The sequence below is a fragment of the Mercurialis annua genome, linkage group LG7 (genome assembly GCF_937616625.2).
Source record: "Mercurialis annua linkage group LG7, ddMerAnnu1.2, whole genome shotgun sequence".
In the NCBI taxonomy this organism is placed as follows: Eukaryota; Viridiplantae; Streptophyta; class Magnoliopsida; order Malpighiales; family Euphorbiaceae; genus Mercurialis; species Mercurialis annua.
Window position 1 is genome coordinate 41,398,187 of NC_065576.1, and position 16,021 is coordinate 41,414,207.

Sequence of the window (16,021 nt, forward strand, 5' to 3'; positions counted from 1 at the left end):
CAAATTTGATAAAAAAAAAACTATATTTTTTAAATATCACATGCTTTAATTTAATTATTTAGACTATTTTATACTTCTTATATTTTCTATTTTGACTAAACAATTGTATCTGATATTTTTTCCCTTTAATTTTTATATTATTTTAAATAAATAAATATTTTGTATTTTTTAAGTTAATTATTTAATTATGGTTATTATAAAATCAAAAGAAGAATAAATTCAGTATGGAAAAAAATTTAATAACAGAATATATTATATTTACTTTTATAAAAAATCTTAACTAATTTAATATTAATTATAAATAAAAAAATGATATAATTATAATAAATTTACTAATATGTTCATTGACGAGTTACGTTGCGAGCCACGTGCATAGCACGTAATGCGAAATTAGTATTATTAAAATATAAAATAATTTTATTTTTTTAATATTTAAGTTAAATTTTTTAATTTTATTTTTATTTATGATAAGATATTAATAAAATATATATCATTTAAAAAAATATAATTAAAATAGTCTAAATATCTATTATAGAACTTTTACTAAATATGAGGAGTAAAGTTACCTTTTATCATGCTATGCATTCAATGAACAACAGCCTATCTACATTGGCCACGTACACAATAGCAGGAGTTTCCTACAACATGTGTTGCAGGAAATTTTTGTTCATTAATTTCCAATATGAGAGGATCCCAATGTTCTATTTATATTGCGGAATCTTAGGTCATTGATAACTTGCACTCTTAAGTGTTTTGATATTCGCATACTTGTCGAATCATCACCATATGGGTTATATATGAAGTTTAAACCAAGGAGGATCAGTGTGCAGCCGGCGGAGTAGTGGCAGAGAGATTCAGACCCTTCTAAGGTTTATTCTAATATAGAAGATGATGACATGGACAGTTTGAATGGAAGGTTAGCTGAAAATCTGGTGATAAAATCAACTTAGTTGACAAATTTTCAAAATTCAGTTAGTGTGGCCAAGGGAAGTTTTATTGGTAATTCTAATGATTTGGTAGCTGAAGGTAGAAGGAAATCTAAAGAAATCAATTAGTTACCTTATCGTGGTATTGTTCCTAATGGAAACGGTGATGGGCTGTCAATGGATCCAAAAGGAAAAGAGTTAATGTCGTGGAGAAAAGTGGTGTTGTGGCTATTGGGTCGAGTTTTCATAGTGATGAGATGATTATTGATCTAATTGAATATAGTTTTGGGAGGCCTCGAGAAGCAGGCCTGCCACGAGCAATGAATTGCTTAGCATGGAACTTCCGTGGCTTGGCTAAACCACATGCAACTAGGTAACTAAGAGAGTTGTTCAAAAATACAAAAAAAAAACCTTTGATTATTTTCCTGTGTGAAACTTTTGTATCTTATGTTCGTTTGCAAGTTCTGAAACAAGTGTCGGGGTTTGAAGGCTTATGTTCTATTGATAGTGTGGGTAGAAAGGGTGGTTAATGTTTCCATAATAGACGTGTGTGATAATTATATTGATGCACAGGTTACAAATGTGGATGGGTTTTGTTGGAGGTTTTCGAGGTTCTATGGCTGCTCGAAAAGGAGGAGAAGAAAGGTATCTTGGAATTTAATTAAACAGTTTAGTTCTGGTAGTAGTATCTCTTGGTGTGTGATTGGTTGCAGGCAGCTATCGCATGGGAGCACAGAATTTTCCACTGTTGAAATTTCCACAGGTGCATGTCCCGTCCAGCAGACGAACTTGCTGTGTATTGCCACCCTTATGTCTTACATTGTCGCACTGGGTCAAGACATTGAATACCTTCTGTGCCACGTTGAACTGTGAAGCCGTATGAGTCTTTGACTTATTTTCCCAAATCTCCATTCTGTGTGCACAGACTAGAGACCACATGAAACCGGATGCCAACCACATTTTGTAGTCGTTCACATGCTTAATGAATACAGAGTTGACCTTGTCAAATATTGCTTCCAACATGGCTGTGATAGGGAGTCCCCGAATGTTTTAGCATCGCATTGACCGACTCAGCGTAGTTAGTTGTCATCACACCATGCCGCATTCCAGTCGTGTCGCCGCTCATGCTCCATTTTGTAACATTAAGGCGGTTAAGATACGTATAACCCTCAGGTGAATCCGCCTCTATCAATGACATGTACCGAACTCTTTTATGCTCTTGGTATGCGTGTCCTACACGTCGATTAAACCGTCAGTATTTTCCTAACAACCAAAATTTTTTTATTATAATAAATGACAAGAAAATTACCAGCTTTTTCAGCAAGTTTTTTCAGATATTTTTTTTAAAGGCATTGTGGAAGTTGCTCACTAGGTGTCTAATGCACCACTTGTGGGTATCACCCGCCCACTCAGGCCCCTCCATTGAACTCATAATACCGGAGCCGCGATCAGATACAATACACACCTTTCGCTCACCCAAAACATACCTCTTCAACATTCTCATAAAATACCTCCAGGATGCGGCAGTTTCCGACTTCACAATGGCAAAAGCTATCGGCATGATGTGGTTGTTCCCTTCAATTGCAGAAGAAATCAGCAAAGTCATTTCGTATTTTCCATATGTGTGGGTGCCGTCGATGTTCACAACAGGCTTGCAATACTGAAAACCCTTCACCATTGGCTCATACGTCCAAAACATATGCTTGAAAGTTCTGAATTCTAGATTGTTTTCAATGGGTGTACCTGTGCACACACCGTTATTTGCAATTATTAAATCATTCATATTTTTAAATAGTTGAAATTTTAAAAAAATTACCTGTAGCATGCCACACTATCCTGGGATTAGCAACAGTGACATTTGTCATAAAATTGCAAACCTCGCCGAAAGAGTCGTCCCATTCTCCGAACATGCTTGCAATGGCCTTTTCCTTGGCATACCAAGTGTTTTTGTATCCAGGCATAACTCGCAGACTTTGGAAAATTCCCGCTCGAAGCATTTTAATCCTTATGTTGATGTGTTCGGCTATATTTCGGGCTCTTAAATTACGATGGTCTTGGTTCATTGCTTGGCCGCTGCATTGGTGGGGGCAGTTATATCTTATTATCATCCAATCTGTCTCGCCTTTTAGAAGCGACACACGCAACCTCCAATTGCAAGTGTCATTGTTCACACACACAAGCACTATTGTTTTACTAGTTGTTCGACTACTCTTGTATTCTTTATTAGCTGCAATATGATAACTCGTCGCACATGTCTGGACAGCATACCTCGAACTAAAAACCATCCCCAGTTCAAACTCTTTGCCAGCTTCCCATATTGTGTTTTCTTCAGGCCACAGATTCATATTAACACGCATCTTGTCAACATTCTGATGCGTGTACTCATAAGAAAGGCGTGACTGAAAATGATCTACATTTTGTTCTGACTCACCACCGACATTATCACCATGGGTGCCATCTCCATTCTCACCACTGATGTCATCATCATCATCATCCTCGTTGTCATCAGCAACGATCCCGTAGAAGTGTTCTTCTTCCTCCTCTTCATCACTAAAATCATCACCATCGTCTACATCCGCACAGTCCTCTACATCCGCACAGTCTTCTACATCCGCACAGTCTTCTACATCCGCTAGTTTGGAATCCTCAAACTGTGCACGTACTTGAGATAGAGGGTTGTACACAATGTAAAATTCAAGTATCCTCATTTGTGGCGTCCGTGAAACATTACGCCACATTACTTCCATATGAACATCTGTCTCCGTAGAAAAACCATCATATTTTTGAAATCTTCCACGTTCAACGAACCGGGGCACTCGTAGGTAAATCTTCACTATCTCATCAGCATCATTCAGCCCAATTACCCTTCTAATTACGACTTGTAGTTGTGCAAAATTCACTACACTCGTCAGCTCAACCCGTTCTGATTTACCAGAGACATAATCAACTCCACCCGGAGTCGTTAATATTGTACCGTCCCAATAAATTTTTAGGGTTGACAGCCCATTTGTCGTCATTACTACATTAAAGAACATAATTTTAACTACATTTTTTAAAATTGGCAATCATAATTTTAACTAATTTAACTACATTTATTTATTTTAAACTTTCAAATTACAATTAAAATTTAACACAAATTAAAAATTAAGATAAACAGGTTATTTAGCATTTTTTTACTAGGTCACATTTAAAATAGAGTGACAATTAAATGAAGCATTTTCTTTACAAAGTAACGATTAATATATTATTAATATTACATTTAATATATAATTTTAAAATTTATAGTTTTCAAATCTCGTAGTAAATTTTAAAAAATATCAATAATTCACTTTATTCTCTAATTTAGATGTCTACATTAATATTACAGTTTATTAAAATTTCACAAAAATAACAAATTTTCAATTTTCAAATTTTAATATACTCTAGTTTACATTTTTCTAAAATTTACACATTAATGTAATTTATTTTATAATCTAACTATATTATTTCAAAAATATCAGTAAATCTAACTATATTATTTCAAAAATATCACTAAATCTAACTATATTATTTATCTAACAACATTTCAAACATTATTTAAATCTAACTACATTATTAATCTAACAACAGTTCAAAAGTTATTTAAATCTAACTACATTATTTATCTAACAACATTTCAAATATTATTTAAATCTAACTACATTTAATAGTTAAAAATAACCTTTTTATAAATTTAAAAACTAACCTGATGTAGTCCTCGTTTATATTTCTTTTCGTCCGATAATTCCACCAAAACAAATATTGCACCACAAAAATCAACTCCGCAAAATCTGCTCCACAATAATTAATTTCCGCCTAATAGTTGTTGCCCTCCCACAATAATTAATTAATCATCCACTACATATTTTTCCCCAAATCTCCTCCCCTCCCGAAATCTCCTCCCCTCCATTCAGCTAGCTCCCCCTTTTTTGTTAAAAAAAATTTCGGTTCTGTGAATGAAAAGGGGGAACGAACTCCCCCTTTTATAGTAGTTGTGGCTCGCGGAAGTCTTCCGCGAGCCACAACTACTCAGTCAGAGAGAATAAATTCCCTCTGACTGAGTCCTCAACTACTCAGTCAGAGGGAATTTATTCCCTTTGACTGATGCAACTCGCGGAAAGCTTCCGCGAGTTGCACCTACGTGGCTCCAGCTGTCTCCAGGTGGAGCCACGTATGTAAATCGCAGAACACTTCTGCGATTTACTGCAACTCGCAGAAGTGTTCTGCGATCTGTATAGCACAATTTGAGAAAAATTCTTAATCAGGGGCTAATGTGAGAAATATTTTTAATTTTATATACAAACATGTCATTAACCCTCTAAACACTCCTAAAAAAGATAATCACAGATTGCTATGTATAAATATAAAACTTGGATAGTAAAAATAAAGAATTTTCCAAAATCAAAATTAGTTGATTCAGTGGACTTAGCTCGTCGAGCTAACAGAGCATGACGAGCTACAAACCTCAGTGGAAATCAGCTACTCAAAAAGACAGGCGAGGACATCGAGTTGCGGGAAATACCTCGATCTAGATGGGTTACAGAGACAAAGTTGCTCGAGAAGGAGCAATTACTTGACAATATGAAAATTGGAGTTCAAGCTATGAACTTATCACGAATCAATCTTCTCAAGTAAAGGAACAAGCTCGACGAGCAAATAAATTTTCCTCAAGTTGATGAGATAAAAAAACCTAAATAAATAAGATTTAAAATTACACCGGCTCGATGAGTATAAAATGCAACTTCTAGCCTAGCAAAATATTAAAATGTATATAAATAATGTATCAAACAAATACATCAAATAAATTCGAACTCGGCTTCGAACCCCAGTAACACCACTTGATTCATACCCATTTTTTATGGAATCATCAGCCATTCACACCAAGAGACTTGTCTCGCCTGCTTCAATTGCAAATGATATATTTATATATTTAGATTGCTTTGTTAAAACATATTAATTGATCCTTTTTAAAAGTTTTTGCTTTTTACTTTTTGTGGCTGTGCTTTATAAAATTATCATTTATTAGAAAAAAAAAACAAATACACCAAATTCAAGAGCCTAAGACTGAAAAATTTGGAAATTGTACTTTTGCAAGCGTTTTTCCTAGTTAGATTGTTTTTTTAGCCCGATGATCCCCAAATACATGGCTAATATCTTAATAAACTACCGACCTTTACTTTTTTTTTTTCAATTGCACCATCTTTCGTATTTTTACATTTCATTAGCACCCTGAAACAAAAAAAATAGATAATTTAATTATTATAAGGATTAAATTTTATAAAACAACCAAATTTGAGTGTCATTTTATAGTCTTTTCTAATCGGAAAAATTCAAACAAGTCTATTAACTTAAAAAACTTTCAAATAAACCCTAAATAAAAAAATTAATTAAATAAATATATAATTAATTATTTAATTCAAAATTAAATAAATGTTTAAAACTAAATCCACCATCAACCGCTTTTTTCGCTCTCTGCTACCGGAGACGAGTTGCTCGTCTTCTCCCTAAGAAAGACCAATCTGGTCTGCTAGTCTTCCTTCGGCTGGGGAAGACAAGCTGGTCTTCCCATCTTCTTCTATGGAAGACGAGCTATTCGTGTTTTATAGAAGACGAACAGCTCGTGTCCGGTGGAAGAATGGTAGTAGACAGCCGAAGCGACGGATCCGAAAGGAGGTGGTAACGGAGAGCGACGGCGGGTCCGAAGAGAGGCGGTGACGTTTTATTTAATTTATTTTTATATATTTTTTTACTATGAAGAAGAGGATTTGTATGTATAATTTAAAACATCATATGATATTTAGGATTTTTGAAAAATATGAAGGATTTGTTTTGAATTTTATCCAAAATAAAAAGAGTTCAATTTGTTACATTAGGTTGCTATTAAAACGTAAAAATATAAAATAGGATGCAACTGAAGAAATTATAAAATCGTGGTGCTATTGAAAAATGAGAATAATGGTCGGTAGTTTTTTTAGAGTATTACCACAAATATATAGTCATGGTAAGTATCAATTTTTTTCAATTTTTCCCATATCTAGCTACTTCAAGCTATAACTGAGTTGTGAAACAAGGTACAACTAGAAGAGAAAGGAGTTAAATAGTTGCTAATCAAAAATAATTATGGGTTTAGAACTTTAGCAAACTAATCTAGGAAGGGTCATATATATTGAGACGATGTTTTAGAGTGGTTCTTTACGAACTCTCGCCTATATCCACTTCCATGGAATAAGAGAGTTTCACTAAATTTGTTAACAATATGGTCCGTTATTTTAATTTTATTAACGATTTGATACCTCGATTTTAAATAATTTGGTACCTCCCTTGCAATTTCATTAGCAATTTGGTATCTCAAATTAACAGAAGGACCTAATAGTTGACGGAATTGAAAGTAAGTAACTATTAAATAGGATTTTCAAACAAAAAATATCAAACTATTAAGGGTAAACCCATCATAAACTCCCTATACTATTAGCTTTTATTTCACTTGGTCCTTCACAAACTTTTTACATTTAAGCAGTCTTTTAACCATTTAGTTTGCACACTAATGGTCTTTTTGCGGATGAAACAGCAAAAACAACATCGTCATTTTAATTGTATGAAACAACAACGTTTTATGTCTAAAAGGACCGCATGTGTATAAATAAATAGTTAAAGAATCACTTAAATATAAAGGTTTGTCAAGGACCAAATAATATAAAAATCAATAGTTTAAAGACTTCAAAATAGATTTGGCCAACTATTAATTGATATATATGAAGAGTCTCATAGTAATTTTTTCTTATTTTAATTGCAATTTTAACTTCACGATTAGAACTTGAACCCATTAATGGCGGAAATATGGCCGGAGCAACCCACAGTCCATTCCAGTACTTCCATCTCCATCTCGCTTCTTGCTCTCTTGTTTCGGTGTTTTTGCTTCTAAAGTTAGTTGATAACTTTTTTTATTTTATATAACATATAAAAAAACTTTAAATTATAAAAACCGTATTTAACCTTTTTTTAATTCATCTCTATTTTTTTATTAACCTGTTCTTGTAATTAATATATTTTTATAATTAAAAATTATTTCTCTTATTACCATTCTTTTCATTAAAAAATCATATCCATTAATAATTATAAATAATTTTTCTTATTTTTAATTATTAAATATAAAATTTCAGGTATACTTCATATTCTTTAGTTGAAATTTCAATGACAATTACTAAATCAGCAATTAAAAAGTAGAGCAAATTACTCTGAAGCCTCTCACATATGTCATAATTCACATTTCGATCTCTTTTTTTTTTAAACCAAACACTTTGATCCCTCATTTTTATTTTTGTCAACGATTTAGTCATTCTGTCCATTTTTAGTGTTAGTCAACCGAGTCAAAATACTAAATAAAGAAAAAATAATTTAGTTCTCCACTTTTATTTTTGTCTACGATTTCGTCCTTCAAAATTACAATTAATTTACCCTCAAATCCTTTGATTTAGTTGACTAACACCAAAAATAAACGAAGCAACTAAATTGTTGATAAAATTAAAAATAAAAGATCAAGTCATTTAATTTTTAAATAATAAAAATTGAAGTATGAATCTTGACAAATATAAAGAGTTTTAAAATAATTTACTCTAAAATATATATTTGAAGGATGAAGCTCCACAACCCTACATGCAAGCACTAATGGGTGAAATGTAGACCTACCCTCCTTTATAACACAATCCAAATTGCAAGTATTGGCAGACACACTTGCGTCTAACTCAAGTTTACACTTTCATTTTATATAAATATATCATAGTTCATTAAAGTGAACTTCATTTTTCATTTTTCATTTTTCATTTTTTTTCAAAAAAAAATCCCTTTTTATCATTATACTGGCCAAATTATGCCAAAATGTCAAATTTTAATGTATTATTGTAGATTTAGTTAATTCTTAGAAATTATTATAATGTCGCAGTTTGATAAAATCAAAATAATTTAGCCAATTTTCAATTTTAGCTAATTCTTTTTTGATATTAAAAAAATATTTTATTTTGGTCATCCTTTGTCCTATTTAACAAATTTTAGCTCATAAAATTTAAAAATTATAATATTTTTTTCATGCCACCGATCTTGATGTCTAATTTTGACTTAAATTTAAAATGGGATAAATTTGTTATGATTTTACCGAATTGGAATATTATAAAAAATTATGTCACTTGAAAATTATAGATTCCATAGAATTTATGAAATTTAAATTTGTGAGATGTAAAATCAACAAATTTAAATTTTCCACTATTTGAATTGAATATAATTTATTAACCAAAGAAGGAGGGTGGACTTGAATAATTACGATCCCGTCATATTGCTTCATGTTTGAAATTTTTTGAATAAAAATACAAATTGGAACAATATGACACAATATAAAAAATATATTTGAATTTTTTCCCACTTCAATTTGAACAAATGGCTAATATTTGAAATTGAATTGAAAAATGGGCTATAAATGAGAATTTTAAAAGATGGGTCATAAACGAAAAAATTCAAAGAGGTGGTGTATTTTTAGATGAGTAAGCGAATATTTATGAGAAATTCTTAGGTAAACCGAGTCTATTACATCATCCATAGACTAAGCCATTCATAATACAACACCTCATTAAAATGATGGTAATATCGTAATATCACCATTAAGATTTAAATGCATTTATTGCACAATTATTACGACATTGCCATCATTTTATTGATGTGTTGTATTATGAGTGATTTAGTCTACGGATGACGTGGTAGATTAGGTCTACCTAAGAATTTCTCAATATTTTATTACACTTCGCTCTGGCTGAGGTATATGTACGTGATTTACCATATCTCATGACACGGCGGTAGTGTAGCACGAAAAATTAATTAGTAACAATATTTTTTGCAATTATTTATCATTTTTGTGGTATTTCTATAAATATTTTAGTCAACTTTGTAGTTCTATAAAGAACAAAAATCAACTCCTACTTTTATAAATATTTTTTTGTAAAATGCCTAATTTTAAATGAAGAATTTTTTGAAATGATTTATAAAAAATTATAATTATAATTTTACCAAAAAGATAACTTTATTTAGAATTATAAATTTTACAAATCCACAAATTTTAGACATTTAAAATCTCTCAATTCAAAAGATAATTCTTAAATGATTAGATTTGCAACAAGCTCAAAAGTTTTGACTTGTTGGCATAATTTGGCCTAATATAGCAATCTCAACCTTCTTTAGTCATCACTTTCCTCACTCTCTCTTTATTTAGTTTACAAGTACTTATATCTAGAGAATTTATTCCACTATTGCTCTCAATACCTCTCAAAACCCAAACATTTTTCATTCAACTCTATTTTCACATGGCAACAAAGCATACATACTTTCATTTAAAGCTCAATGCATTACCCTTCAAAACACAAGAAAATCCTATCCAAAATCAATCACCTTCAGATCATGCTTTTCCTATACTAGTCATTGCTGTACTAACCATTGTAGCCACAGCTTTCTTGTTATTTGTCTATTATATCTTTATCAACAAATGTTGCTACTTCAATTTCCACCAACTTAATCTCTTAACGAGGTTTGCTACTTGGCGTGCTCGAAGAGATGAGGATTCGTTCATAGCTCTATCTCCTACAATGTGGAATCGGGGACTGGATGAACACGTCATTCGCGAAATCCCTACGTTTCAGTATAGAAGAGGTGAAGCTCATGAGAGAAGTGTTTACGGGTGTGTGGTGTGTTTGAATGAGTTTCAAGATGAGGATATGCTCCGTGTTCTGCCAAACTGCAGCCACTCATTTCATTTAGATTGTATCGATATATGGCTGCAAAGTAACACGAATTGTCCGCTTTGTAGAACAAGTATTTCAGGCACTACTAGGTATCCTATTGATGAGATAATTGCACCAAGCTCTTCCCCGCAAGGCTCGCAGACTTACGCTGATTGCATGATGGGCGGGGATGAAGATTTTGTCGTGATCGAATTAGGCGGCCAAGAGGAAGGAGTTCTATTACCTCACAGGCAACAAGAAACAGGTGAATCAACAGAAACTCAGACTCGATTTAGAAGTCGATCACTGGCCAAAACAGAGCAGAAGCCTGGAAAGTTAAAATCAAGACAGCGTCACCATGTTTCAATCATGGGGGATGAGTGTATTGATGTAAGGGAGAAAGATGATCAGTTTTCCATCCAACCGATCAGGAGATCTTTCTCGTTAGATTCAGCAGTAGATCGACAGCTTTATTTAAGTGTTCAAGCTGTAATTCAACAAAACAAGCATCAAAGAGGGATTAGCACTAATGAAGAAAGTAGTAACAGAGTTCAAGCATCGTTCTCATCCTTCGGTCAAATCATGAGTTGCCGGAATTTTCCTAAAACATTCAGTAGCTGCAAAAGAGGGTCACATGAGGTGTAAGATTGATACAATGCACAGAATGAAATGGAGTGCAAGCATGGGAAAGAGAATGATTGCCTAAACCACTATAGAAGGATGGCTTTTGCTTAGTTGTATTTATGAGTTTTTTCAACCTCATGAGTGAGAATGATTGCATTTACACTTTTATCCAGAGATTTTGAGACACGGAAAGAAAATGAATATGGAAGGGACTGATATTATGAAAGCTAGACAAAACAAAGGGCCCTCAACAATAAGTGAAAACAAAAACAAAAGCACTCTAAACAGGAATGATCAGCATCCTATTTTTGTCCTTTTCGGTAATTATACTAATGTTGGTGTGTTGCACGGAAGCTTACCGAGTACTAAATTTTGGCGGTTGATTTTGTTTTTCGTTTCTGAAAATGTTTCTGAAATTCTGAAACTTTAAATTTCTAAATTTCTAAAATAAAAATAGCACTTTTCCACTCCCCATATCAGTGTGCCGTTTTAGCATTTCCTTTTCCGTATAACATCGATATTAGAAAATGGCAGAGTATAATTTTTCCAAAGCTTCATTATTGTTTTATAATAATGAATTTTCTCTTTAAGCAAGCGTAGCCATGTGTACAGAGAAAGAAAGACGAGGGTAAAAAATATTCTTGTTTTGTATTTCAAATGAAGAAGAAAAGGAAAACAGCAGAATAACAGCACCATGAAAGCAATGAAAAGAGCTAAAGAAGGGTATTCTAATATTGATATATAGATAAAGCAACTGCCACTCAAGAGTTAACATATAACCTGAAAACAAATCAAAATGACTTTTACTATTCATTCTATGAAATTTTCAGTATTCAAAAACTACAGCTCGGCCATGTTATTGATTTTAAAACTTTCGACTGAGATGAACACCTAGCTAGCTACTCGTGTATATATGGAAGAATTATAGATAGAGAGAGGAGAAAATCCAGAAAGAAAGAAAAATTCTGCACTTACAAAAAATGGAGCAATGTGTTAGACTAAATAAGCCTGTTTGCTTCCGCCTTCTGCTTAAGAGGAATATCAGGATGTAAGCTTCTTCCAGAAGGACTGCTCTGAGGCAAGGGCAAAGCCTTTTTAGGAAACTGAGTATTTGCGCCACGTGCTTTTGATTTTAGATCTTCAAGGACTCGACGTGCTTCCATTAGTTCACCTTGTGCACTTGGTCCATGGCTTTCCCATGCATCGATAGCCCGCTGCTGAAATTCAATGGCAAGGGCATAGCTGCAACATCCAGTAAAAATATTTTAATAACTTCATAATGCTATCAAGGACACTTTTTAGCTGCTCAATTACTTAAACTTCATTGTCCATGAGAATTGCACCACGCAAGAGACCTAAATCTGGTAAAATGGTTGTTTATGAAAATCCAAAAATATGTTCAATGAAGTGCTCACAGTATTCTACTGTTAACTTCTGTAGTTGTGATAAGCACAGACACTGTTACAGAGTCCCATATGGAACTAAAGTGGGTTCCAGAAAAAATAGAAGAAAATACCAGCTCACAAAATCAACACAATGAACCGAGAGAATAAAAACTATGAGACAAACGAAATGGAACGACAGCAAATTCAAGGAAGAAAAAATTTGGAACTAAATTCATATACTGAACATGTTACAAGCACAGAACAAATCCCTGCCCTTCTTCTGCAGAATGTTCATGATAAACTAGAGTAATAATAGTAGGAGCAAGATATAAGCAGGATTTCTCTCCTCCCAGCCTCATGGTTTACAGGCGATACATGAAATATGAATTTCTTATACAGGAGTGTCACAATAGATTTATAGAAAAGAAACAATTCAATTATAAATAATTACTTTTAGATGTGGCAGAGAAAGGAAGGTTTTCTATGGGGGAGATTGCCGGAAAGGGATGACGAAGAACAACTATTGCAAAAACATCAAATTTTACACAGCAAAAGCATTGAAAGTGAAATGATTATGCTACTTAGCAGATAAATTTCCTTTACCGAATTTTCAGTGACTAGGTACCATACAAACTATGACGATATAGGCCTATGTAGCACGAAAACGAAAAATGCCAAAATGGAGAACGACAAATTGGTTTATTTTTAAAAGAATAGGTTATTACTATAGAGTTTCAGAGTTCAGAATCGTTTCCAAAACGAAAAATGAAAGGCCAAGACGTAAAACTCAAAAAAATTCCGGACACAGAGATGTAGGCAGGTTATAGTTAGGGGCCAAACCAAACAGAGAGATGAAAATTTAAATTTACAAAGCTGGCACTTTCAAACGACAAAGGATTCAGAAAGTAACAAGAAGTCGGGAAGATTACATAGCACAAAGCCACAGAGGTAGTTAGAATAAAATTAGCATAACAGTTCCAAAATTCCAAATCAATCACAGTGCCCATATATTCAAAATGAAACCAGAAACCTAGAATCCACAAAGTAATTCTCACCTTCCCATGGCACCATATGCTTTTGAGAGGTTCTGACATGCCTCAATTGTATCAGTATGATGAGGACCAAGGGCCACATCCATGATATCTTTCGAAACTGCGAACATTTGTGCTGCTGATTGTGGTCTATCCAATTCTAAATATGCTGCTCCCAAATTGTTATAAATATAACCCACTCCAAAATGCTTAGAGCCAAAGCTCTCTTTTAACCTTTCAGCAGCACTTTCCAAATAAGGAATTGCTTGAGACACCTTACCAGTCAACAGAAGTAACCATCCAATTCTAGCAGAAACACTTCCCTCCGAGTGCTGTTCTTGTGGGAGCTTCTCGAGTAAAGAAAGTGTTCTCTTCAATAAAGAAATTGCCGTCTCAAATTCATTCATCGTTTCGTATTGCATTGCTATCTCTGAATAAGCTTCCGCAACTTCAACCGGAGAAACTGTCTCTTTCTTATCAAGGATTCCACAAGCAATCTCCAAACACCGCTTTGTGTCAGCAAACTTCTCTTGATTACAGAGAGCTTTGGCCATAGAAACAAACACCATTGCTCGAGTCTCACTGTCTTTATCCGTCTGCTGAACAACACTCTTTAAAGTATTAATAGCCTCATCATACTTACCCAATGCTATCTGCATATTAGCAGCGTCAATCTCCGCATGAAGCAAATCTGAACTAAGACCCCATTTTTTCAGAACATTCTGCGACAACTCATTCTGCTCTAACGCCTTCTCATGCTCCTCTAACCCGCTATAGATAACCCCAAGAAGCTTCCTATCGCGCGCAACTTCCACAGAGTTACTCCCGAGCGCACTCCTATGCATCTCTAAGGCCTTCAAACCAAACGGCAATGCCTCCTTAAAATTCAAAACCGCAACATAAGCCTCCGCCAATTCTCTATTCGCCACACCCAATTCCTTACTATCTTCCTCCATAATCATTTCCTTCAACTCCAAAGACTTCCTAAGATTCTCCAAAGCCTCCTCCCTCCTCCCCATAGCCGTCTTCACATTCGCTAACTCGAGCTGCACAGCATGCAACACAGGCCGAATATCCTCCACATTACTAACCCCCTCCTCTTCAAGCCTACCCAATATCCTATTACCCCTATTCAAATACCCTAAAGCATCACTAAACTTCTTCAAACTAAAACTAACAGAACCCATCAATTGCAAAGCCATAGCAACAGTTAAACAAGGCTTACCATTATTACCATCACCATCAAGAATATTCAAAGCTCTAGAAGCGAAAGAGAACGCCTTTTCGGGATCCTCACCTTCCTGATCAAGTTTCAAACCAACTTTCAATGAAGCTAAGCCAAGCTCCTTCTCATGAAAAGAAGCCTCCATTTCTTTAAAAGCTTGGAGCATTTCATCAGACGTTTTCGCTGACTCGAAAGCCTCCTCGATTTCGACTTTTTCCTTGATTTTCCGCTGCCTGGATGAGATTTGAAGACTATTTTCAGTTTCCTGAGATGGGTTTGCTTGGAATTGGCGGTGTTTTAGGATTAGAGCGTTGGTTTTGGTGCAGGATTTGAGATGGGTAGTGGGTGGGTGGTGATTGGTGTTGGAAATATAGGTTCTTGGAAGAAATGGAGGGGTTGTTTTGTTGGGTTTTTGACGTGTGAGGTGTGAAAGAAGTGAACTTGAAGCTCTTCTCATGGCGGGTATTGATTGTTGAGGAAAAATTGGATGATTTAGTTATGAAAGTTGCAGTCTTTTTGTTTCAACTTAAAAGTAAAACCCTTGGTATTTGATAAACCCCAATTTGATGGGGGTTTTTTTTCTAATTTTACGTTTGAGATTTTGAAACGATGTCGTTTAAGGTTGAGCTGAAAATAATAAATTCCACCTGTTTGTATTTATTTTTCTGGAATTTTATATTAGCATAAGCGGTTCATCCAAATTCGACCTGCTTAAACCTAGATTTAACACTTGATTTTTACTGAGCTGTGTAGTGTAAACAAACCGAACTAAATTAAATTAAACCGAATTTTAATATGTTTATATTCAACTTGTTATAAGAATAGGATATTCAAGTTCAGCTCAGTCTTGGTTCAAACTTTATATACTGAACTCGGACTCGTAAAATTTAAATTTCATAATATTTATGATCGATTAGAACTCACTCGTATTCATTCATTTATAAGTTAAATGAGCCAAGCTCATTTAGAGTTTACGGTTTAGGCATTCGTTTAAATGCTAATAGAACTAGATCCAGCTCGGCTCGTTTAACACTTAAATAGACAAATACAAACT

At 33.9% G+C, this 16,021-nt stretch overlaps 3 protein-coding genes across 5 annotated transcripts; 1 reads left to right on the forward strand and 2 right to left on the reverse strand.

The window, feature by feature from the left end:
- Positions 1 to 1,929: 1,929 nt before the first annotated feature.
- Positions 1,930 to 3,943, reverse strand: LOC126657191 (uncharacterized). Its single transcript, XM_050351846.1, has 3 exons — positions 2,743 to 3,943; positions 2,328 to 2,669; positions 1,930 to 2,159 (listed from the first exon to the last, which is right to left on the reverse strand). The coding sequence occupies exons 1-3, from the start codon at positions 3,941 to 3,943 to the stop codon at positions 1,930 to 1,932; spliced, it is 1,773 nt and encodes a 590-aa protein (XP_050207803.1).
- A 6,305-nt stretch (positions 3,944 to 10,248) lies between these two features.
- LOC126656001 (protein KINESIN LIGHT CHAIN-RELATED 2) lies at positions 10,249 to 15,522 on the reverse strand. 3 transcript variants are annotated; one of them, XM_050350432.2, is made up of 3 exons: positions 13,767 to 15,522; positions 12,302 to 12,568; positions 10,249 to 11,189 (listed from the first exon to the last, which is right to left on the reverse strand). In XM_050350432.2, exons 1-2 carry the CDS (start codon positions 15,422 to 15,424, stop codon positions 12,325 to 12,327), a joined length of 1,902 nt encoding a protein of 633 aa, XP_050206389.1. In that variant the 5' UTR covers positions 15,425 to 15,522; the 3' UTR covers positions 10,249 to 11,189; positions 12,302 to 12,324. The 3 variants fall into 3 exon arrangements, with proteins under 3 accessions (XP_050206389.1, XP_050206390.1, XP_050206388.1); XM_050350433.2 differs by lacking the exon at positions 10,249 to 11,189 and adding an exon at positions 11,235 to 11,319; XM_050350431.2 differs by lacking the exon at positions 10,249 to 11,189 and having other exon boundaries at positions 12,108 to 12,568.
- LOC126656003 (RING-H2 finger protein ATL16-like) lies at positions 10,289 to 11,813 on the forward strand. The gene has a single exon (XM_050350435.2). The coding sequence runs from the start codon at positions 10,289 to 10,291 to the stop codon at positions 11,345 to 11,347; it is 1,059 nt and encodes a 352-aa protein (XP_050206392.1). The 3' UTR covers positions 11,348 to 11,813.
- Positions 15,523 to 16,021: the final 499 nt, after the last annotated feature.

Coding starts and splice junctions, on each gene's coding strand:
- LOC126657191 (XM_050351846.1), bottom strand. CDS start 3,943: ATGACGACAAATGGGCTGTCAACCCTAAAAATTTATTGGGACGGTACA. Junction 2,670..2,742: donor GATAGTGTGGCATGCTACAG/GTAATTTTTTTA, acceptor GTGTGTGCACAG/GTACACCCATTGAAAACAAT. Junction 2,160..2,327: donor GGAGGGGCCTGAGTGGGCGG/GTGATACCCACA, acceptor ATCGACGTGTAG/GACACGCATACCAAGAGCAT.
- LOC126656003 (XM_050350435.2), top strand. CDS start 10,289: ATGGCAACAAAGCATACATACTTTCATTTAAAGCTCAATGCATTACCC.
- LOC126656001 (XM_050350432.2), bottom strand. CDS start 15,424: ATGAGAAGAGCTTCAAGTTCACTTCTTTCACACCTCACACGTCAAAAA. Junction 12,569..13,766: donor GCATATGGTGCCATGGGAAG/GTGAGAATTACT, acceptor TGGATGTTGCAG/CTATGCCCTTGCCATTGAAT.